Raw genomic sequence first — 25,923 nt, 5'->3', positions numbered from 1 at the left:
AGAGCCTAATGTGTTTGGCTATATCATTTTTATTCACATGTAGACCTGCTAAGATGTACAAGTGACTTGTGTGCCTTACAAACAAGCTATTCATTGGCTACAGCAGTGGTTTCATTTGTTGCCAGGGATCTGTCACCCGAGACTATGAGAACAGTATGGAAGAAAAGTGTTAATTTCTGTCTACTCTGTGAACGATACATAATGTAGGGCTAGTAAATCCTAGTTCTGTTTGTCTATGTTTGGTACCAACAAGGTGATAAATGATATCATGAGTCACTATGTGAAATGTTCCATGTATGTGCATACCTCCACCATGTCACCAATGCAGGACATCAAACATTCCACCAAAATAATTGCAAAGTGTTTCCTCAGATACAAATATCTTGATGGAAAATGTACAACCAGGGGCGTAACTACCATAGCGGCAGACCATGCGACTTTTATGGGGCCCAGGGCAAGAGGGGGCCCAGTCTTAGTTGGGATCATCTCCTCTTCTACTGGAGGTGAAAACTTGGTCAGGACTCTACCATCTAAAGGAACCACTTTTAGAAGATGATGCAGTGGAAAAAAATGGCCAAAGGGTCATTGAAAGGGGTTTAGGCAGAAACCCTTCTGTCCTGTGTGGGGGGCCAGGTTTGATCCTTGCTACGGGGCCCTTACTTCTCTATGTACGCCACTGAGTACAACTAATATTTTATATATATTGTATTATTAATATGCCATATTTTATATTAAATTATCATATATTAGATGCTTGACAAAGGTGTTTTTTTTCCCGCTGAAACATTGCAATCTGTTTTGTGTAATGAACGGTGTGGGGCAAGAATTGGAGCCTGCAATGTCGTGATCTGTTCATACAGTTTGGATTATCCGGTGGACATGGGCACAGCGGGTGGAAATCTTGGTTTGCTGATTTCTTCTTTGGAGAGAGGGAGAGAGAGAATCACTGACAGGGGCATAATGTGAAGTTCCTCAACTCAATGTGTAACAGGGCCCTCTACCTACCATGTGCCATTCAAAATACAGGTGCTTTCTAAAATAGCAGAGGGGCATTTGGGGCTCTTCATGCCCCAGGGTCCAGTTGTGACTGCCACCTATGCACCTCCATAGCTAATGTATGTGCTTACCATTAAGCTACCATACATTACTGACTTTAGATGGCAGAAAAGATTTCGACAATTTACTTCCTTGTCAAATTTGATGGAAATTTCTATATGATTTTCTTACTACTGACCGCCCATTTGTCATATTACAATTGACAGACTGACTACAATGGGCACATGACAATTATTGCAGCTTCATCAGCAGTCACTGCTTTCGGCTAGGGTACAACAAGGCCAGGGATGGACTGCGAACTTAAAGTAGCCCTGGAAAAAAAAAAAGTGACCCCATGTTGAAGCTGGGTCCAAATTGACAGAAGGCGGGGCAACACAAATAGGCGGGGTCAGCAATACCATAGCAGAAAATTCCATAGTGCAGCACAATATATTGTCCCAAAAACTGTCTCTCTGTGGTGGCCATCAATAGATGCCATTTTCTGTCCAGACATCTTAGATTAGGATATGGAGCAGGGGGCTTAGGAGGTGAGATACGGGTCATAGATAAAATCAGGAGGGCATGTGCGATCTCTGGCTGGGTACATGAGTACCCGATCTCACAGCTTTAATTACCCCTGAGAGCTTATTATGTACCCTGCCATCGGCAGAAAGGAGGGCTTGAGTGGCCCCCTGGGTATTGGCCCACCGGGAAATTTCCCTTTAAAGTCTATGGCTAATCCACCCCTGAACGAGGCAGAGATCATGCATTGAGTTGTTGTGTAGAATGATGACCCATTCAGACTAGCTATTAATAAGCCATTTACCATATGGGCATTTACAATAATCAGTGTATGATCATTTTAATATCACATTATTATTCACCATTCATCATTATGACTGATCAACCAGTGATTCAAGTTATGATGGTTTCTGATGCCAACTATGTGGTGCTTAAGTTAAATTAGGACAACAATCTTTATGCTTATGTGCCAACTTAAAGGGTTTCTGTCAACAGATTTAACCCTACTAAGCTAGCTGACATTAGCGATGTGCTAATGTCAGCTAAACCTAACTAGTCTATTCCTACTTTTATCTATGCCCCTGTTACGCGAGAAATCTAACTTTTATAATATGCTAATTAGCCTCTAGGAGCGGGGGATTGTTGTTCCTGCTCCTAGAGGCTCCGTTCTCCCACCTTTGTCTCCTCCCTCCAAGTCCTGATTGACAGGGCCAGGCAGCGCTCGCATCTGTCTGCCAGCCCTGTGCTCTGGTGAAATCTCGCGCCGTTCAGTATTCAGCGCAAGCGCAGTGAGGAAACTGGCAGCCTAAAGCTGCCAGGCCCTGTCAATAAGGACTTGGAGGGAGGAGACAAAGGTGGGAGAACGGAGCCTCTAGGAGCAGGAACAACGCTCTCCCCCCACCCCCCCTGCGCTCTTAGAGGCTAATTTGCATATTATAAAAGTAAGATTTCTGGCATAACGGGGGCATAGATTAAAGTAGGAATGGGCTAGTTAGGTTCAGCTGACATTAGCACATCTCTAATGTCAGCTAGCTTAATAGGGTTAAATCTGCTGACAGAAACCCTTTAAAGGAGTGTTTCAGTTTCAAGAAGTTATCTCCTATCCTCTGACTGCTGGGACCCTTATGACCACAATAACAGGAACCTGTATCCTGAAATGAATGGAGCGGCTGGTCAAGCTTGTAGAACCACAGATTCCCTATAAGTACAGGACGTTATTATGTATATTACATTGAACATTGAGTATTGTATATTGAGTTTTCCACCATAGAAGGCTTTATAGATTCTCCTACATTGGCGTACACACAGTCGGGAACACAAAAGAGCAGTTTAACAAGAGATGTGTTATCATATGAGATGTGGGCTGGCAAGTTCCTGGTACAAGTTCAGACAGAGACTCTGGGATTCCTCACTGGAGAATTTCCTTGAACAAGTCTAAATGTTCAGTTACCCACAACAAGCTGGAGATAATGTGATGAAAGATAACTTCAGTGCTGCCTGACTTATTAGTTACAGTATCATCAAGTGACCAATTTCATTGGACTTTTTTCTATGGAGCTGTGGGCAGGTCAAAAATACTGATATCCTGGATAGTCATTCAACAATGCCATCATTGATTCATATCACATTGAACATTGCATGGTCATGTAAACAGATATCAGTAGACATGCTCAAAGGCTTCCACACTTTTGTTGTCCACCATCCAGACACAGGTGGCACCTTCATTACACACCCCTGTCTCTGTCCGGAGAAGGAAATTTGGTGTCATGGTGCCCATTACCAGCCAGCAACTGTTTCCTCAGTTTGCCACGCAGACTAGAACACACTGCTCCAACTGCTGCTGTCATGATCTCAGGAACCATCGCATACAACAGTCGGTCACCCCTAGTAGTCATACAAGAGACACTAACAGCTCAGTGATATGTGCAGGACATGCTGTGACCACATGTGTTGCCTCTCATGGCAAGGCTTCTAACCGGCATTTTCCAGCAAGATAATGCTTAACCACACACAGCAAGGGTTTCCCAGGAATGTCTCCGCCAGATTGCAACACTTCTTTGGACTTTGTTCCCCATAATTACCATGTAAATGTGCCTCTGATCACCCAATGAAACAGCTAACACTCTTTTCTGTGGCATATTAAATCATCATTTGCCGACAGAATTTCCTCTTGGGTAAGGCCGGGTTCACACCACCTTTTTGTTTTCTGTTCTTATGATCCGTCGGAAGAACAGAAAACCAAAAAAACGGATTCTCTATTTTAAGCAATCGTTATGCTTAGTTATGCACATTTTGCATCCGTTTTACCATTTCCATCTGAGATACATTATTTTAGATGGGGCAAAAAAAGTCACACACAAAGTATTATTTTTTCCATCTAAAATAACAGATCTCAGGTGGGAATTGCTAAAACAGATGTAAAATGCGCATAACTGAGCATAACGGATGCTTAAAATACAGGATCTGTTTTTTGTCAAACGGTGATGTGAACCCAGCCTAAACCAATTGCAACACAATGTGCAGTACCGGTTGCTGTAAATGCAGCTCTCTCGTCCACATAACGATAGGCAACTATTCTTCAATTATATAAATGTTAAAAAGTATAAATCTGAAGGTGTCGGCCCTTTAAAGAGTAATGAGGGGGGAGTCGCAGAGAGCGACGAGGAGAAAGCAAAGCTGTTAAATATTTTTTTCTCCAATGTATTCACTGAGGAAAATAAACTGTCAGATGAAATGCTGAATGCTGAAATAAATTCGCCATTAAAAGTGTCCTGTCTGACCCAGGAAGAAGTACAACAGCGACTTAAAAAAATCAAAATAGACAAATCGCCAGGACCGGATGGCATACACCCCCGTATCCTAAGGGAATTAAGTAATGTCATAGCCAGACCCTTATTTCTGATATTTGCGGACTCTGTACTGACAGGGAATGTCCCACAGGATTGGCGCATGGCAAATGTGGTGCCAATATTCAAAAAGGGTCCAAAAACAGAGCCTGGAAACTATAGGCCGGTAAGTTTAACATCTGTTGTGGGTAAACTGTTTGAAGGTTTTCTGAGAGATGCTATCTTAGAGCATCTTATGGGAAATAAGCAAATAACGCCATATCAGCATGGCTTCGTGAGGGATCGGTCATGTCAAACTAATTTAATCAGTTTCTATGAGGAGGTAAGTACTAGACTTGACAGCGGCGAATCAATGGATGTCGTGTATCTGGACTTCTCCAAAGCATTTGACACTGTACCTCATAAAAGGTTAGTATATAAAATGAGAATGCTCGGACTCGGAGAAAACGTCTGTAAGTGGGTAAGTAACTGGCTCAATGATAGAAAACAGAGGGTGGTTATTAACGGTACATACTCAGATTGGGTCACTGTCACTAGTGGAGTACCTCAGGGGTCAGTATTGGGCCCTATTCTCTTCAATATATTTATTAATGATCTTGTAGAAGGCTTGCATAGTAAAATATCAATTTTCGCAGATGACACTAAACTGTGTAAAGTAATTAACACTGAAGAGGACAGTATACTACTACAGAGGGATCTGGATAGATTGGAGGCTTGGGCAGATAAGTGGCAGATGAGGTTTAACACTGAGAAATGTAAAGTTATGCACATGGGAAGGAATAATGCAAGTCACCCGTACATACTAAATGGTAAAACACTCGGTAACACTGACATGGAAAAGGATCTAGGAATTTTAATAAACAGCAAACTAAGCTGCAAAAAACAGTGTCAGGCAGCGGCTGCCAAGGCCAATAAGATAATGGGTTGCATCAAAAGGGGCATAGATGCCCGTGATGAGAACATATTCCTACTACTTTACAAATCACTGGTCAGACCACACATGGAGTACTGTGTACAGTTCTGGGCTCCTGTAAACAAGGCAGACATAGCAGAGCTGGAGAGGGTCCAGAGGAGGGCAACTAAAGTAATAACTGGAATGGGGCAACTACAGTACCCTGAAAGATTATCAAAATTAGGGTTATTCACGTTAGAAAAAAGACGACTGAGGGGAGATCTAATTACTATGTATAAATATATCAGGGGGCAGTACAGAGATCTATCCCATCATCTATTTATCCCCAGGACTGTGACTGTGACGAGGGGACATCCTCTGCGTTTGGAGGAAAGAAGGTTTGTACACAAACATAGAAAAGGGTTCTTTACGGTAAGAGCAGTGAGACTATGGAACTCTCTGCCTGAGGAGGTGGTGATGGTGAGTACAATAAAGGAATTCAAGAGGGGCCTGGATGTATTTCTGGAGTGTAATAATATTACAGGCTATAGCTACTAGAGAGGGGTCGTTGATCCAGGGAGTTATTCTGATTGCCTGATTGGAGTCGGGAAGGAATTTTTTATTCCCCTAAAGTGAGGAAAATTGGCTTCTACCTCACAGGGTTTTTTTGCCTTCCTCTGGATTAACTTGTAGGATGACAGGCCGAACTGGATGGACAAATGTCTTTTTTCGGCCTTATGTACTATGTTACTATGTAACTATTGGGAACAAAAGGTTAACTTCTGATAATTGACTGTTCAGTCGGCTCACGTAAAGGGGGCGTGATGTGTTCACTGTTAAGAAGAGAACAATGGTTCTTTACATTGGATTACTGACCGTGTTTAAATTGAAGGTGTCAAGAACAATTAGGCCCTTTAAGTAACCTTAAGAGGCTATAAAATCCTACAATGCATTAGGTACTAGAATTATAACCGGTCTGTTCCTTTTTTTTCTATAGTTTGTTGAGCACCTGAAAAATAAACACTGTCATGACAAAAAAATAATTATCTTGATGAATGATGGCCACATTCTTCAGACACGAATATTATCCGGATGAGGTGCTATCTGAATGAGTCACATTTTTAACGAGGTCTGTATACACAGGAAACCTCACAGAAAAGATTAAAATGGACTGGTCATTCTAGAGTGAGCATTTGCCACTCAGGTCAGAAGAGCCTGGCACTTGTTCCCCCTTTTATGCCTGTTTATGACTCTTGCACTAGTTCCCAACCCACTTGCTGTCAATGCAGGTCCTTTGGACCTTCGTCTTGCCACCCAATAGCAACGGGGATAGTCTTGACCCTACAAGGATCCTATACCGCCTACATTGTCTGCCTTTATGATACATGTGCCATCAGGAAGCAATCATAACTAAAAAAAATAGTCCAAAAGGTCATTTAAAATATAAAGACCAACACATGGTTTTACTTAACGGGCATGTGTCTTTTATCAGCAAATGTAGCTACGTATGTAACACCAAGTTTAAAGTGCGGGTGTAAGATCAAGCTGTCTGCTAAGTGATGGGATGCGTAGGAAAGAAGGTCTAAGTCAGGTTTCCAAGTAGCGATCGCCAGGCGTTAGTGAGTTGCGTGGGAGAGAGCTGCATGGCAAATGCACGGTGGTTTGCTGCAAATTGTTGCAGCCTCGTGGCATGTTCAGGTGAAGCACATAAAAATTGCCATTCCCAAAAACCACTGAAATTTGCAGCAACTGCGCCTCAGCCGCTATGTGTAAACCTGGCCTTAGGGAAGCTTTCTTCTGGGTGGGTGCAATCCAGATTCACTCTGTTATGAGCTGAAGTGAGCTGAACAGGAGCTGTCTACATTGTGAATACAGATTGTACAGTAGAGGAAAGGGTGGCAAAAATTAAGGAAGTGTTTAATCAGGTCTGGTCTCAATGAGTAGAAGAGAGGCTGTATACAGAGTAGAGTAAATACAGTGTATGATAAAGCAGGTGATCTGGGCCAGCCTCACTGCATTGTAGTACATTGTATGTATAACTATGACAACTGATTTTTAATAGTATTTAAATGTATTTTTTAGCAAAAAAAAATTGTTCATCACATTAAAAAAAAATAGCAAAACTAATGTATTGCAAATAATGCAAAATGTTAAAGGGGTTGTGCAGGCTATAGATATTTCTGTCTTATCCTCAGGTAGGTCATCAATATCAAATCGACGATTAGCTCTTTGTAGTCTGGTGTAGTTTTACGTGTATAGCTGTTCGGCCCATTCAAATTAAAGACAAAGGAAGCTGTAATTACCCAGCACTGCTGCTACAAAGGAGACGGTTTGTAGGTAAACATTGAAGAGGACACAGCGCTCGCAGGACCACCATGGTCCCTTCAAACAGCTGATTGGCAAAGTGTCAGGAGTTGGACACCCACATCTGATGTTGATGACTTATGCTGAGGATAGGTTATCAATAGCTGTAGCCCGGACAACCCCTTTAAAGGGAACCTGTCACCGGGATTTTGTGTATAGAGCTGAGGACATGGGTTGCTAGTTGGCCGCTAGCACATCCGCAATACCCAGTCCCCATAGCTCTGTGTGCTTTTATTGTGTAAAAAAAAATTTTGCATATGTTTCAAATCGTTTTTTTTTTTACACAATAAAAGTACACAGAGCTATGGGGACTGGATATTGCGGATGTGCTAGCGGCCATCTAGCAACCCATGTCCTCAGCTCTATACACAAAATCCAGGTGACAGGTTCCCCTTAAGTTGAGCTCATCATTAAAATTTTGAAAGAGAAGAAACACTTTAAATATAGCAATATAGGTTTCTTGCTTTGTTTAAGGCTGAAGACTTAAGATTTTGTTCCTTTCTGCATCTTACACCTATTTTTCGTTACAGACCCCGGAACTTAATGAAGACACTGAAAATAAAGTAGAATTTAATGAAGACATCAGTGCCGACCAGTGTACGCTTGAGTTTGGTTCTTTCAGTCAGGACCAAGATGAAGATTACTTTGAAGCGAGATCGTACTTAAGTGATAGTCCCTCTGAATTAAAAAGTGAAGTATTTGAAAGCATCTCCGACATTGACTCTGTTTCTAGTGATGCGACAGAAGAACTGAACAGAAGGACAGATTGCATTTTATTAGATAAGGAAGAATATGTGGATTCAAATTTTACTAAACTTCAAGGTGGCATTTATTCAAACAACACACAGTTCTCAAAAGAAATCATAAGCAGCCAAGAAGATCCGACCGAGGCCTCTTCCTGTTTACAAACACATCCCCCGTCTTCTCACAAAAACCTGACATCTGAGCTGCATACTGTAGATAAAAATAGGAAGAGTCTATGGACTCCTAATTTAAATTTAGGGGAAGATACGGATAATAACAATGTACCGTTCAATGGGTTACAACACAGTGTGACAGTCATTGAGGAGGGCCCTAGAGGTTTGTTGGTTTCCACAGAAATCAGGAAAAATACAAAAGGGAGAGACAATGTTATCTCCCAGTCAGAAGGTTGCCTAAGTTGTGCGAGATCAGACACAACTATTGTTGCCACTCACCAAAGTTTGCCTAATATTCATTTTAGAATCCCTAACCATAAGGACACTGCAGTAGTGCATGAAAAACATGGTGCAAATAGGGGAGAGATAAGTACTGCAATAAAGACATTCTCTAGAGAAAGTCATAATCTGGACACAACTTCTGTCTGTGTAGATCAGTCCAATGTAGATTCAATGAGGAATCCATCAGAAAAAACAACTCAAGTTGATGAGTCTAATCTTTATCAAGAAGACTGTGGTCATAGTTCCCATCAACACTGGGAACAAGCTACAGTACTTAATGGATATAAACCAGTACAAAAGCCACAAAATGGTTCTCTTGATGATGATAGTACTAACATAGGGTCCGGATCTACGGAACCCAACCTATGTAAAGACAGAGGAAATAGATTTCTGGTTATATTAAACTCAACAGAAGCAAATAAGAGCAACTATACAGCAAAATTATATAAAAAGCCAAATGTGCCTGAACACAGCATAGATGAGGCAAAAAACTCAGTAGCTGGAAATGACTCCACACCGAATCACATAACCATCAAAGAGGCCTCCCATCAAGAGTGTGATACCACCAATAATTCTTCTAACAAAGGTAGTCTTATTATATTATCCATTGAACGGACAGATGCTCAGGCAACAAGGAACACACCCAATGATGTCTATTCTATAGAAGAACACCAATGTATACAGCCTAGTTCTGATCGATCATATAATTCACCTGAAAACAGTCAAATATTCATTTATGAGTTCCCTAGAGAAAATTTCCCGGAAGACACACATATTAATAAAGATGTAGTCAATGAAAATAATACTGATGACCCTGAGGAGAACAATTCATCTGAAGGTAACCTAGGTATGAAGGTCTCACCTGAAATGAATACTGATAATATGGCTATTAAAACAAGCGAAGTTAAACAAGGTTGTCAAATGCAGGACAAGGAACCAGACAACCATAATGCACAAACATATAAAGAAGAAAATAATAGTCTGGTTTCAGAGATGAACGACATGGAGTCTGCTAATGTATGTGATTTAGATAAAGAATCCAACGTTGGACAAACTGACTTGTCAAATTATGTCAAAAGGCTGGATGATGAACATAGTGAAGAAAGTACAGATAGCTCAGAGAATCAAGCATTCAGTTTCTCAGATGATGATGATGATGATGACATAGAATATAACAGTTTACAAAGGCTAGAAGGTAAAAATGAGGACACCTTAGGTCATATACAAGACTCTGTTCTTGAAGGGAGCACGAAAAACATGGACATGGGTGTAATGGATGTAGATGATGAAAACACCTACTGTAGTAGCAATTTCACTGAAAGTGAAGACTGTCAACAATGTAAAGATGTTAATGGTACTAACCGTGAGATGGAAGAAAACACAAATTTGGAGTTGGCGACTATTTTAGAGGTTCCGCCCAAAAGCAATAAACCGGCACAGTCAGAAAGTGATACAAACGTAGACAATAATGGTGGAAAGATGGTGGATAATACAGAAAGCAAACAATACCACTCTCTTAAACCTCTGCATCTAAGCAGCAAGCAGATAGCCAATCTATGTAACGATGAGCACTCTCCAGACTTGTCTGATGAAGACCTATGCGAAAGCAGCTTTCTCTATAACAGGAGTATGAGAAAGGCTTCAGGACCAGGAAGGATTGACATAGACAATTTTACTCGATTCAGAAATAATGTGTCAAATGTTAAAATGCCTGAGTCAGCTGAACCATCCAACAACGAAGATCTTTTCAAGCCCCAATTAGACAATAATGATATGAGAAACAGTAATAAAAGCATGGAAAGCAAGCGGTTAAAGGAAAGGCTGTCTTGGGCCCATAAGTCTTTCTCAAGCCTTTTTGACTTTAAAAATCTAGAAAAAGAAAATGCTGCTCAAAACTTGGAGTCTGTCACCAAAGATGAAAAGAAAGGTAAGATCAGACCTCATCAGATGTCATGGAGAGCCTTACGAAAAAACAAGGAAAGAGACTCAATGAAAAGACTTAGTATATTAACCGTGTCCCCACATGTTATCAGCCCAAGCAAACCACAGAAGGAATCTAAAGACAAAATTGTACCGTACAGCGAGAATCATTCATCAGTGGTCCCAGACTTACTAAGCAGTTCTCCAGCAGAAATTAAAGATGGCAGCCACAACGAACACAATGATGACCATGTGGTGCCCACCTCGTTAGAAACTGCAACTGAGGATATTGAAATAAGAAGTTCTGCTAAGTGTGGCGCCACTGCAAGTGCAAGGAATTCATTTGATCAGTCTATGAACTGCACAAAATCCATTCCAAATGAGCTTTCAATGATGAGACAGTCATCAAGTATGTCCTATGCAAACATCTTCTCAAGTTCTGACCTTAACTCAATGCCTTGTCGACCCATGAGTCCAAAACCACAAAGCCAATGGCCTAACTATCAGCGTAAAAGCCTTCGGAATTCCAGGGCCAGTGCCACCTCTATGACTTCTTTAGGAAACTCTTCTCCACTGGATGGCTATTTGGACTCAACAGAATCGTCCATGATATTTAAACCATGGATGATAAATTCCATAGAGAATGAGGCCCTTAAGGAGGACAGTGGGATTAGCAGCCAGTCCCAAGCCAGCATCTACATGGCTTCTTCAACTAGTGACATACTAAAGGAAGATGTAAGTACCGTGAAATACTTTTTTTCCCCCCCAAAGTATCCCTACCTATTTCAGTGTAGAATCAAGTATTACACAATACACTTCTAGGGAATTACATTATCCCAGGTCCTTATAAAAGTGTGTCTGAATAGGCTCTAATGAACACAGGTACCCGATGATGTTTGACAGTTCATGATATAGGCAGTATGTATTTTTTTTATTGATTATATGATATGCCTTCCCTCCAAACCTGTCAAAGTACTAGGCAATTTTATCATGCATGTTCCAGGGTCGAATTTCTGATATTAGGAACGGTTGGTAATTTTAGGGTCAGACCTATAACTACCAGCAGATGGCGTAAGAAGGCAAAAGTTTTTATAGGAAAATATCAAGGAGAACACAAGTCTTGCAGGAGTTTAAAAGAATCTGTCGACTAGTGATGAGCGAATCGATTCAGAGGCCTTTGTGACATTGCACTCATCTAATTCCTTATCAGAAACCACATAGGACATCTTAGGACATAATGCATTATTTCAGGTACAATCTGTTAGTACAGATGTATCAGAATGTGTACCCCTGATTAAGAAAATTCCAAATCTTCTGATGAAAAAAAAATATTTTCTATGTTCATTGTCTTTCTTTCAGGTGTCTCCAGTCCTAGTCTGAAGCGTCATATTTTATAAATAATTTATCATGATTATATGCATGTTTTATTACCATGTATGAACAGTTAGGTTACATGAGTCAGACAAAGGATTTTCTTTTTTAAACAGCACCACTTTTAAATACAGGCTTGGTCAGGTATTGCAGCTCAGCACTGTCCTAGTATGATGCAATACCACTCAGCAGTAGTGATGTCTCTGGGAAAAGCTGACTTTTTCTAATCCAATACTACCTATTTATTTTGCCCAGGTGAAGCACAGAGAAGTGATGGGGGCATTAACATCCCCAAGGACCTTAAAGGGATTGTCCAGGCTTTTAATATTGATAACCTATCCTCAGGAGGTCTTACACCTGGTACCCTCGCCGATCAGCTGTATGAGGAGACAGCGCATGCAGTGAGCTTGTGCTATCTCCCGTCTCTCTTCCTATTCACCGCTGCGCGCAGTCTTCTCATACAGCTGATCGGTGGGGGTGCCGGGTGTCGGACCCTCGCCAATCTTATATTGATGACCTATTCTGAGTATAGTTCATTAATATTAAAAGCCTGGACAACCACTTTAACTTTAGACCCCATTGCTACTCCGATTTCCCAGTGCACATGTCAAAAACTCTTAGGCAATGCAGAATGCAAAGTGTCCCTGATTTCTGACAGATTTACGGGAGTTTTTTTTTATTAAGCAGATGAAATTTTCACTTTCTTTAATGTACCCAGTAATTTTGCTGTACTGAACTTTTCCAGTGCTGGCGCTGTTCAAAAAAACAGCATGAGCCGTGGGGTCCTGATATTCATGATCTCCCTGGGTGCTGATTGCTCTAAGAAAAAATATGTGAAGGGTGAAGAAAGCCTTGTCCTCATGAATATCAGGACCAGTGATGGCCAGTTCGCATTGTTCACCCGCGAACACATGCGGGCTGCCATCTTTTCTCACAAGACCGGCGAGGCACAGGTAAGCCCTTACCTGTGCCTGTGCCGCGAGCCGGTCTGAAACAAATGCGGTCAGCGGGAGCAGGCAGTTCCGAGAACAGCCCGATGAAGGCCCCCGGGGGTGTTCTCGGAACTGCCTGCTCCCGGTGACCACATTTGATTTCAGACCGGCTCGCGCACAGGCACAGGTAAGGGCTTACCTGTGCCTCGCCGGACTTGTGAGAAAAGATGGCAGCCCGGATCGTTCTGTGTACTGAGCAGCTCCAGCACTGGAAATGTTCAATACAACATTTAATCAAAAGACTAGGCCAGTTAAAGAAAGTGATCCAGTGTTTTTCTAAGGGGATCTATCACCAGTTTATGCTGCCTCTAGGGCTAAAAACTGGTGACAGATCCTCTTTAGGGCCACCTGCACACGCTGCATATTTGTATGCGGAACATCTGAATGAGAGATGCACCAAAAACGCATAAAAACTGCACAGAATTGCTGTTTTTTGCAGCAATTTTTTGTGAGAATTTTCTATTTATGGTAACAACCCCATTGAAGTCTAAGTGCTCATGCACATGACCGTATGTATTTTGCGGTCTGCAAAACACGCATCCGCAAAAAAAAAAACAGGTGATGTCCGTGTTGCATCCGTTGTAACAATGCCTATTCTTGTCCGCCAAACGAACAAGAATAGGACACGTTCTATTTTTTTTTGCGGAACGGACATGGGGACATGAAATGCACACAGAGTAATTTCCATTTTTTTCAAGCTCCATTGAAGTGAATGTTTCCGCATACGGACCTGTAAAAAACAGAAACGGGGAAAACATATGTCTGTGTGCATGAGCCATAAGGGAAAAACCACAGCAATGCACAAATAATTGGTATGCTGCACAGCAAGTCAATTTCTGCATGTCATTTTTCAAACCTCATTCACTGTGCTGGTACTGTATTATGCTATATTTTTACCGCATAATAATCTGTGTGGTAAAAAACGCACGTCAACATGTGCAGGTAGCCTAAAGGGTTCCCTCTGCTCCACATGTGGTCACAAAAACATTCCTAAAGCTCTCACAAAAACATTTACGCAGTTTTTTTGGTATATATCACTGAGTTATTTGGATACGGTAAGTTTAAGGTTGGTATTGTCTTACACACCTTTCACTTACAACTAATACAAACAGGATACTAGACTACAAGGCCAAACAACACCTGTAAAGATGCAGAGGGAGAAAGTCCTTCAGAAGAAGAAAACCTCTGAGTTTCTGGTGTTCACATTCCCCAATACGGACACAAGTAAAATCTCCACACTGCCCACGCTGACGTCAGTGGAACAGGCGAAAGACCCAGAGAAAAGAAATACTAAATCGCTGTTTAGGAGCCTCAGCTGTGATGACCTATGGGTAAATCAGAGAAAGCAGGAGATGCGAGTAGACAAGACAGAAAGCACAACTCAAGGAGAGAGTCACATGAACAATCAGTCTCAAGTAAGAATGGCATCCATCCTCTCGCTCTGTCCTCTGCTGTCTTAGGCCTACTCTTTCCTTCCATTCTAATCTTCCACATGGTTCTTTGCTAAGGAGGTGGGAGCTAATATAATGTAGTCACTTGGCCCGGGCCAAGCATGATGAATGACAAATCAATGCCCATAAGAAATGATAATTACATGACCCAATTATCAACCAAAATAACAAACCCAAGTACACAATGGGGAGATTTATCAAAACTGGTGCAAAAGCAACCTGACTTAGTTGTCCTTAGCAACCAATCAGATTGATCCTTTTATTTTCCAAAAGGAGCTGTGAAAAAAGAAAGGTGGAATCTGATTGGTGCTCTGAAATGTTGGGGTCGTTTCCAGAAGGAAACATATTGGCACTTCTGGCTTGGTTTAGTCTAGCTTGCTTAGTGGTGATTTTAGGTTGGCACGGATTTGCTGCTTTGGCATGGTTGTATATGCATGCACATGTAGCAACCATGTAGGGACACCTTGCTATGGCAGCCCTGGACGGTCAGGATTTTACCTAGTGGCGTAAATATCAATACCAATCCAAAGGCCTAACCTCAAGTGATGTAATCAGCAGGCGTCAGTCACCTCAGTATTACATTTTGGCATGCACATTATAGACAGTGGATTTAAAAGCCAGAGCTACACCCAAAGTTAAGGGACTAAAATTAAGCTAGGCTTAATGGAGACTTTCAGTAGTGTCGTTCCCATTTAACTATATGGTGACAGCTGCAGTTCACAGGAGCTCATAAAATCAAAGTTGTCCTGTGGACTGCTGCTGTCCATTTGTGAATGGAGATCCTTTGCAGGCAGGAATTGTCACCACAGAGAGTATGATGACCACTGTTATGGTCTCCAGACATGATACAAAGGAAACCACGTATGCTTTATATGGTCTCACACAACCTCATGGCTTTATGAAATAGGCACAACTTCAGCAGCCTTGAGCACCTGCCCAGATTTTATACAAGTGATGATAATTATTGATGAATACTGTTAATTGCCACTAGTAGGAATTATAATAGTTTGGCATAATACACACAGTCATTACTTTCAGCATCGAGAGTTCATAATTTAGGATCCAGACTGCATGGGGGTGAGCATATTAGTTGGGACCATAATTGACAAGCTTCAAGAATAGATAGGGAAAATTTAGATTTGCCATATTTTTTAAAGAGCTTTACCCTCAAGACTGTGTTCCCTATGAGAGTGCCTCCATAAACAAACTTGGGGTTCCCCCATAAACAGTGTCAGTCAGGCAAAGCGCCTATCAGTATTTTCAGATGAACGCAATCCGGTTTCTGGAAGGACAGCTCAGGGACCAAACTGACTGGTAAATGCATTACAAGGGTAATGATTCTCTGTGCTGAGAGCTATTACCTCTTTCTATTACTCCTACTTTGAGCTTTTTTTCACTTGTGCTGTATTTTAGTGAAATGGCACATACAGTATTTCACTGGTTCAGTCTCATCCTACTGGGGTATTGAAATAAGCTTTTTTGCATTTAAAGGGGTTTTCCGTAAGTAGAATATTGATGCTATCCTCAGGACAGGTCATCAATATCTGATCAGTCCAACTTCCAGCACCGCCACCGATCAGCGGTTTGAATAGGCCGCATAACTCCGGTGAACGCTGCAACCTCCTTACAGATTACCTTACATTGCATAGTAGCTGTGTTTGGTATTGCAGCCCAGACCGATTCACTTGAATGGGAGTGAGCGTGCATAGGTCATGTAACCGATGAACAGGACATAATTTACCTAGGAAGAGGCCTAAGCACCTCTTCAAACAGCTGATCGGTGGGGATGCCAGTAGTTAGACCCCCCACAATCAGATATCGATGACTTATTGTGACAATAGGTCATCAATATTCTACTCCCCAAAAACCTCTTTATCAGTAGTGTATCAAGTTATATCTTATATACTTTGATCCAAGCTTCTGGGTGGTGGTGGAATACAACTTTATGGTAGCCATAAAGATGATGCTTGTAGCCTACTGTCATGGAACACATGGAAATTCTACTCATGTTCTCCACACATGCCATGCATCTTTTCTCAACTTAAAGATGGATTTTACTCTTATATAATTAGATCAGTATTAGGATATTAGTAATGTCAAGGAAAGCTGCGGAGGAGTTCTATAAATCTTCTAACATGATCCATCTTGACCTCACAAAAAACATTGAAGAGGGAAATATAAGCATGAATTGGAAGGTGTTCGGCTGCATCTCTGGCCCTTGGTGCACCAGAAACTTAGCTGGCGTGGAGTTGAGCTACCATTTATGCCTATTTCTGGATTAAATTATAGTAAATCCAGACAGCAGGAGGGGGCAGAAATTCTACCCCTTCCACTAGGCTCCACTTTTTTCTCCCACTTTAGAAAAGTAATGAGTCGCAAATTATGGTTCAAATATGGCGTCCACCATCATTTAAAAAATTTTCACGCCACTTTACCTTTGTAAATACCCCCCATAGTTGTTTTCTCAAAATTTGTGGTATGCTCCAACGTATATAACATATTATAGAGATGGTAACAACTTAAGAAAAGCAAAGAAGCGCTCACCTACAGCCAACAACCTGAGAAGCGCGGACACAGCCTGGACCCGGCTGTTTAAACTGTGGAAAAAGAGGGTTGTAGTCCAGCTTCTAAAAAGGTTGTCCTTTATTTCATGCAGTAAAAACCTTCAAACCACAAGACTGGTATGCGGTCTGTCTACGCGTTTCGGACCTATGAATCGCGGTCCTTGGAAGTTTTTACTGCATGAAATAAAGGACAACCCTTTCAGAAGCTGGACTACAACCCTCTTTTTCTAACATATTATAGAGGTATTATTATTGGGAAGAATATGGTACTCTATGGAGGCGCTGAATGTAAATGGAGAACACAATGGGGGGGATTTATCAAACTGGTGTAAAGGAAAACTGGCTTATTTTCCCATAGGAACCAATCAAGTTCCATCTTTCATTTTCCAAAGAAGCTCTGAAAAATGAAAGGTGGAATCTGATTGGTTGCTTTGGGCAATTAAGACTGTTATCATTTAAACAAGTTTTATTTCATAAATCTACCCCAATGAGTCCATGTAACATACACAAGAAATAAAAATTGGCAGAAATGGCTGATTTTGAGCTTTTCTTCCAAATGTTGGCCATTATTGGTTACTTTTGGTTGTAAAAATGGAAGATAACCGATATTTTGATTTGTGGGGTAGGGGATTTTTTTTTTAACCAACCACTGGTTTACTGGTTTTCTTTTCAGTTTCTTTTTCTTTTAGGCATCTGCCATTTTTGTCATTTAGAATGATTTTGGCCATAGGTGTGGATGGATGATGCATCTGTTTACATCTTATATTTTTGGCCAACTTTATAAATGACAGCCCCATAGGAGAAATACATAGTAAAGAATTAAAATGGCAGCAAAATTTTTTCCAAACAAATCCTAATATCATTTTAGAATCAAGAAATGCTTGCGTTAGTGAATGAGATGTCCTGATATGGATGGCAGCCGCGTGGTCATGTAGAAAATTAATCTGAGCAGAAAAGCATGAAGGCATTTTGACAAATGAATGGAATTGTCTGTCGTATGCAAAACCATATGTGACAACACATGTGGCCAAATTGAATAACATTTGACTGTTTCCTCTTTGGGCTGAGTAATTACCGGGGTTTGTTGGTGCAGGCCTTAGATGAAAGCTGACGTCTGCACAGTTTATCTGTAGGCACCTTGAGTCCATATTTAGCCAACGTGCTTCAAAATGATTTGGCAATGGCTTCCTTTGTTGGACATACAGTAGTATATTAATACAAGTCAAAGAGCCTAACATTGACAGAAATGTCTCAACTTGTGTGCTTGGCTTTTCATCCTTAAAGGGAACCCACAGTCCTGTCTGTAAACAACATGTTATAGAGCCGGAGCAGGTGAGCAGATATATAGTTTTGTGGGAAAATATTCAGTATAACTTGTCATTTATTCATTGATATCCCTGGGCCCACCAGAAGATGGGTGCTCTGGTGGGCCAGTCCAACACTGGACCTACGACCCAGGTGCTATATGCCAGAAGGGGTGGCAAAAAGAATTGGAGACATTGGACCATTGGTCTTCAAACTGCATGAGTCAAGATATAGCTATAATTGGAGCAATGCTTTTTGATCATAGTCAAAATCTTCTTTAAAATTCACATAGTCCTACAAGGAAAATGGCTATTATTACTCTGTTCATTATCAATCAGATCTGGACCATTATCAGCCGGTCTACGGCCAGCTGAACCTGACCAGATATCCTTAAGATTAGATACATGTATTCAGCCTTATTACAGGTCCTTATGAGCTTGGCACCTTCCTTGGTAACAATAAGCCATGTAATAACCACTTCAGTGCTAATATCCTTCATGTTTTCCCTGTTCATACATCTGTTTGTCCAGCTGTGGTTGTGACTAATTTACTAACTTCTGAAACAAAGTTTTTTTTTAATCATATGAGCATCAAATGTCCTGGAGAAATCCAACCATGATGGACATAACTGAGAAAAATTACTTAGTACTTCTCTTTTGTCTAGGCAAGAATGAGTAGGAGTGGGTCTGCTGCACCTTGTGACATATTTCGCATTCGACCATTGAAGATACACTCGTTTTCCCAGAGCACTCCATCCAGGCTGGATCTCGTGGGCTGTGTCAGGCGCCTAACATTCCCTGGTATGTCCATACATTTAATAATTAGTCATTGGTGACAGGGGGCACTGTGCTGGAACTGTTTATGTAGGGCACCTAGCTGGCACTATTGGGGATACTCTGGCAGTACTGTTAATGGTCACTCTGATGGTGTGTGAGGGGGTTATCTAATGAAGTCAGCATATCTTCATATGTACTTTTAGGACACATTAAAGGGGTTATCCAACCCATGTAAGCCTCCTTAGCATCGCAGGTGACAGATGATTGGCGGGCATACTGGGTGTTGGACCCCCGCCAATCTGATATTGAAGATCTATCCAGAGGACAGGTCATCAATATTAATTATCGGATAACCCCTTTAAATCACTTTATTTTAAGCTGTATTTGTAAAGGCTACATACAGTGGGGGAGATTTATGAAACTGGTGTAAAGTAGAATTGGCTTAGTTGCCCATAGCAACCAATAAGATTCCACCTTTCATTTTTCAGAGTTCCTTTGGAAAATGAAAGGAGAAATCTTATTGGTTGCTATGGGGAACTAAGTTTTTATTTACACCCGTTTGTTAAATCTCCCTCCGTATTCCTTTAGGTTTAGTGCTCCTTTAGGCGTGTTCACTGCTGCAGACTTTTGTGCCCCCAAATCCACAGCGCTGTACAGTACTGGCAAAAAATCTGCAGCGTAAATTTGAAATCAGCAGCATGTCAATTCAGTGTTGGACTAAGGGACCCTCTCTGTGTATATAGGACCTTAAAGGGAACCTGTCATCAACTTTGTGCTGCCCATACTAAAGGCAGCATAAAGTAGAGACAGGTGAGTTGATTTCACCAGTCTGTCATTTAAAAGTTAAAGGGGTTGGCCACCATAAGTATAAAAACAAATAAAGTGCCCCAGACAATAACTAAAGCCAAGAGGAATTTGTATCATGACAGATATACTGTATATATATCATTTTTCTACTGCATTCGGCATAGCATGCTGCCTTTAATGAGAGGCTGTGTGGGTGGAGCAGCTGCAAAGTGAAAGTAAAAATCCCAGCATGCATCACAGCAAAGCATCTCCAGGGGAGCAGTCACATGACATCTCTGCCTACTTTGTATTAGGTCTTCTATAACCATAACGGATCCATCTTGAACACCATTGAAAGTGAATGGGGGACGGATCCGTTTTCTATTGTGCCGTTTGGCTCAGTTTCATCAGGCGGACACCAAAACGCTGCAGGCAGCGTTTTGGTGTCCGCCTCCAAAGCGGAATGGTGACTGATCGGAGGCAAACTGATGCATTCTGAGTGGATCCTTATCCATTCAGAATGCATTAGGGCAAAACTGATCCATTTTCGACATACCTCCCCCATACCAGGACCGCCACTGAAATCCGGGACTGTCCTGCCGGATACTGGAAGGAGGTATGGCTTTAGGCCTCATGCACATGACCATAGCCTGCCTACGCCTGTATTGTGGCCAGCGAACAGGGGGTCTGCAATATACAGGCACCAGCCGTGTGCGCACCGTATCAAGTGATGGGTCTGAAATCCGAAAGATACGGTGTGGTGCGGAATGGAAGCACAGATCGGAAACCTATGGAGTGCATCCATGGGTTTTCTGTTCATGCCTCCGCACTGTGAAAAAGTACTGTCGGATGTAGATTGCAGACCTCATTTAAATGAATGGGTTCATGTCTCAAGACAGGGGACACACTGTCGGCGCCCATGCATTGCAATGTATACACACACGTGTGTGTAAATATCTGTATACAGTATAAATATGTATATATACATATGTGTATATATATATATATATATATATATATATATATATATATACAGGGAGTGCAGAATTATTACGCAAGTTGTATTTTTGAGGATTAATTTTATTATTGAACAAGAACCATGCTCTAAATGAACCCAAAAAACTCATTAATATCAAAGCTGAATATTTTTGGAAGTAGTTTTTAGTTTGTTTTTAGTTTTAGCTATTTTAGGGGGATATCTGTGTGTGCAGGTGACTATTACTGTGCATAATTATTAGGCAACTTAACAAAAAACAAATATATACCCATTTCAATTATTTATTTTTACCAGTGAAACCAATATAACATCTCAACATTCACAAATATACATTTCTGACATTCAAAAACAAAACAAAAACAAATCAGTGACCAATATAGCCACCTTTCTTTGCAAGGACACTCAAAAGCCTGCCATCCATGGATTCTGTCAGTGTTTTGATCTGTTCACCATCAACATTGCGTGCAGCAGCAACCACAGCCTCCCAGACACTGTTCAGAGAGGTGTACTGTTTTCCCTCCTTGTAAATCTCACATTTGATGATGGACCACAGGTTCTCAATGGGGTTCAGATCAGGTGAACAAGGAGGCCATGTCATTAGATTTTCTTCTTTTATACCCTTTCTTGCCAGCCACGCTGTGGAGTACTTGGACGCGTGTGATGGAGCATTGTCCTGCATGAAAATCATGTTTTTCTTGAAGGATGCAGACTTCTTCCTGTACCACTGCTTGAAGAAGGTGTCTTCCAGAAACTGGCAGTAGGATTGGGAGTTGAGCTTGACTCCATCCTCAACCCGAAAAGGCGCCACAAGCTCATCTTTGATGATACCAGCCCAAACCAGTACTCTACCTCCACCTTGCTGGCGTCTGAGTCGGACTGGAGCTCTCTGCCCTTTACCAATCCAGCCATGGGCCCATCAAGACTCACTCTCATTTCATCAGTCCATAAAACCTTAGAAGAATCAGTCTTGAGATATTTCTTGGCCCAGTCTTGACGTTTCAGCTTGTGTGTCTTGTTCAGTGGTGGTCATCTTTCAGCCTTTCTTACCTTGGCCATGTCTCTGAGTATTGCACACCTTGTGCTTTTGGGCACTCCAGTGATGTTGCAGCTCTGAAATATGGCTAAACTGGTGGCAAGTGGCATCTTGGCAGCTGCACACTTGACTTTTCTCAGTTCATGGGCAGTTATTTTGCGCCTTGGTTTTTCCACACGCTTCTTGCGACCCTGTTGACTATTTTGAATGAAACGCTTGATTGTTCGATGATCACGCTTCAGAAGCTTTGCAATTTTAAGAGTGTTGCATCCCTCTGCAAGATATCTCACTATTTTTGACTTTTCTGAGCCTGTCAAGTCCTTCTTTTGACCCATTTTGCCAAAGGAAAGGAAGTTGCCTAATAATTATGTACACCTGATATAGGGTGTTGATGTCATTAGACCACACCCCTTCTCATTACAGAGATGCACATCACCTAATATGCTTAATTGGTAGTAGGCTTTCGAGCCTATACAGCTTGGAGTAAGACAACATGCATAAAGAGGATGATGTGGTCAAAATACTCATTTGCCTAATAATTCTGTACAGGGTGTACAGTTGCAAGAAAAAGTATGTGAACACTTTGGAATTATATGGATTTCTGCACAAATTGGTCATAAAATGTGATCTGATCTTCATCTAAGTCACAACAATAGACAATCACAGTCTGCTTAAACTAATAACACACAAAGAATTAAATGTTACCATGTTTTTATTGAACACACCATGTAAACATTCACAGTACAGGTGGAAAAAGTATGTGAACCCTTGGATTTAATAACTGGTTGAACCTCCTTTGGCAGCAATAACTTCAACCAAACGTTTCCTGTAGTTGCAGATCAGACGTGCACAACGGTCAGGAGTAATTCTTGACCATTCTTCTTTACAGAACTGTTTCAGTTCAGCAATATTCTTGGGATGTCTGGTGTGAATCACTTTCTTGAGGTCATGCCACAGCTTCTCAATCGGGTTGAGGTCAGGACTCTGACTGGGCCACTCCAGAAGGCGTATTTTCTTCTGTTTAAGCCATTCTGTTGTTGATTTACTTCTATGCTTTTGTTGATTTACTTCTATGCTTTGGGTCGTTGTCCTGATGCAACACTCATCTTCTGTTGAGCTTCAGCTGGTGGACAGATGGCCTTAAGTTCTCCTGCAAAATGTCTTGATAAACCCGGGAATTCATTTTTCCTTCGATGATAGCAATCCGTTCAGGCCCTGAGGCAGCAAAGCAGCCCCAAACCATGATGCCCCCACCACCATACTTCACAGTTGGGATGAGGTTTTGATGTTGGTGTGCTGTGCCTCTTTTTCTCCACACATAGTGTTGTGTGTTTCTTGCAATCAACTCAACTTTGGTTTCATCTGTCCACAGAATATTTTGCCAGTACTGCTGTGGAACATCCAGGTGCTCTTGTGCAAACTGTAAACGTGCAGCAGTGTTTTTTTTGGACAGCAGTGGCTTCCTCTGTGGTATCCTCCCATGAAATCCATTCTTGTTTAGTGTTTTACGTATCGTAGATTCGCTAACAGCGATGTTAGCATATGCCAGAGACTTTTGTAAGTCTTTAGCTGACACTCTAGGATTCTTTTTCACCTCATTGAGCAGTCTGCTCTGTGCTCTTGCAGTCATCTTTACAGGACGGACACTCCTAGGGAGAGTAGCAGCAGTGCTAAACTTTCTCCATTTATAGACAATTTGTCTTACCGTGGACTGATAAACAGCAAAGCTTTTGGAGATACTTTTATAACCCTTTTCAGCTTTATGCAAGTCAACTATCTTAATCGTAGGTCTTCTGAGAGCTCTTTTGTGCGAGGCATCATTCACATCAGGCAATGCTTCTTGTGAAAAGCAAACCCAGAACTGGTGTGTGTTTTTTATAGGGCAGGGCAGCTGTAACCAACACCTCCAATCTCATCTTATTGATTGGACTCCAGTTGGCTGACACCTCACTCCAATTAGCTCTTGGAGATGTCATTAGTCTAGGGGTTCACATACTTTTTCCACCTGCACTGTGAATGTTTACATGGTGTGTTCAATAAAAACATGGTAACATTTAATTCTTTGTGTGTTATTAGTTTAAGCAGACTGTGATTGTCTATTGTAGTGACTTAGCTGAAGATCAGATCACATTTTATGACCAATTTGTGCAGAAATCCATATAATTCCAAAGGGTTCACATACTTTTTCTTGCAACTGTATTTATATGTACACATACTTAGACATAAATACATACACACACATACATATAGATACATACACATATATACATATATATATACACATACGGTCAGTGCCCATGCATTGCGGACCGCAATGTATATACACATATAAATATATTAAACACGTGTGTTATATTTTGTATATAAATAAATATGTATGTATATATGCAGCACGCCAGACCTGCAGAGTATTGCGAAGTGAGGTCACGGTTATGGGCAATCGAGGGTTACTCACTGTTTGGAGGAGAACCCTGGGCAGGCATGCAGCAGTGAAGGAGAGGCTGACACAAAGTTCCTTTGGGGCACACTCTGTATGTAGGGACCAGGCCTGATGGTGGATGAGGTGCCCTGGATGTGGCAGGTGTTTTGAGTGCCTGGGGCAAGGTCCCTTTAAGGATCGTGACGCCAGTGCCTGTAACGGTGGCACACCGGTTTCCAGTAGCAATAAGTGAGGTACACATGTGGTATAGTGAACCAAACGTTGCTTTACTTTAAACAGTCCAACTTTGTACATACAGTTGATAATGATGCAGTCCCTTTTAGCATATGTTCCACAAGCAGGCTTACATTCAATAATGGCAGGTAATAATCTTGCAAGATACTTGGAGGGTAAACAATTAATGCTTCACAGACCAGGCTGCACTATCTCCACAGCTATTCTGGCTGGCTGTATCCCAAGGCCCGGATGCCTAAATGTTGGCTTTTAATCCTTGGTAATAAATCTTCCTCCCGTATTGACCCTTGCTCTCACTTTATAATACCTCTGCCTATCAGCTTACTTATCTGAGCTGGATGTACTGGCACTGCTTGGTTGGAGGGTGTCTGCAGGTTTCTCCCAGGAGGCACATCTCTTCTCTTGGGGTAATCTTCTGAGCTAACTGTGGCTCACTTTATCTACAGGCAGGCTAGAGTTCTTCACTAGCCTCCTGGTAGCAACTAGCAGCCTGGACTATCAAGCTGCATGTCAGGAGGAGGCCCTCAGCATATCTCTGGCTGGTGCCCTCTCACTTCTGTCTCCACAGACTCCTGACTATGACTACAGACTAACTCCTCCCTGTCTGGGCCTGAACATTTATACTAGGGGCTCCCTATCTCCCTCTAGTGTTTAGGATGCTACACTACACCCTCATAGGCCTGCTATGCATGTCACAGGGGAACAATACATGTAAAAACACATAGAAAATACATTAAAGTACATGGTTAAATGTAATATTACTGTCCCTTAGGAGTAGGAGTAACACGTGACCCAATTGACCCTTGTGTAGTGCCCACCCCTACCTAGTGGGACACTACATATATATATATATATATATATATATATATATATATAGCAAAACAACAGCACTCTCATTAGATGAAAATAGAAAAAAGATGAATCACCCATGTGGACGCGATTTTTGTATATATATATATATATATATATATATATATATATAAAAAGAAAAAAAGGGGGATGGCAGCACCGTCACAATGGAACTTGGAAGAGAAGGGTGCACAGGCCCAAATGTGGATATAAGCCAATCCAACAAATATAAAAAAGAAAAAAGGGCAGCACTCCACTGGATTAAAATAAAATAAACTTTATTTACCCAAAGGCTGTAGCGACGTTTCGGCTCTTACACAGGAGCCTTCTGTGTAAGAGCCGAAACG

General features: G+C 41.5%; 1 protein-coding gene across 3 annotated transcripts in view; it reads left to right on the top strand.

The window, feature by feature from the left end:
- Positions 1-25,923, top strand: part of ARHGEF4 (Rho guanine nucleotide exchange factor 4) — a 258,013-nt gene that overhangs the window by 135,387 nt on the left and 96,703 nt on the right. For 2 of the 3 annotated variants that reach the window (XM_040427874.1, XM_040427875.1), the window contains exons 2-4: positions 8,190-11,513; positions 14,254-14,556; positions 19,126-19,261. In XM_040427874.1, the coding sequence (XP_040283808.1) occupies positions 8,190-11,513; positions 14,254-14,556; positions 19,126-19,261 (3,763 nt within the window). The remainder of the gene's footprint in view (positions 1-8,189; positions 11,514-14,253; positions 14,557-19,125; positions 19,262-25,923) is intronic. The other variant, XM_040427876.1, reaches the window with a different exon arrangement.

Source organism: Bufo bufo, chromosome 4 (genome assembly GCF_905171765.1).
Source record: "Bufo bufo chromosome 4, aBufBuf1.1, whole genome shotgun sequence".
NCBI classification, from domain to species: domain Eukaryota; kingdom Metazoa; phylum Chordata; class Amphibia; order Anura; family Bufonidae; genus Bufo; species Bufo bufo.
Note: the sequence above shows the minus strand (reverse complement) of the source record. Positions and strands in the feature narration are given on the sequence as shown.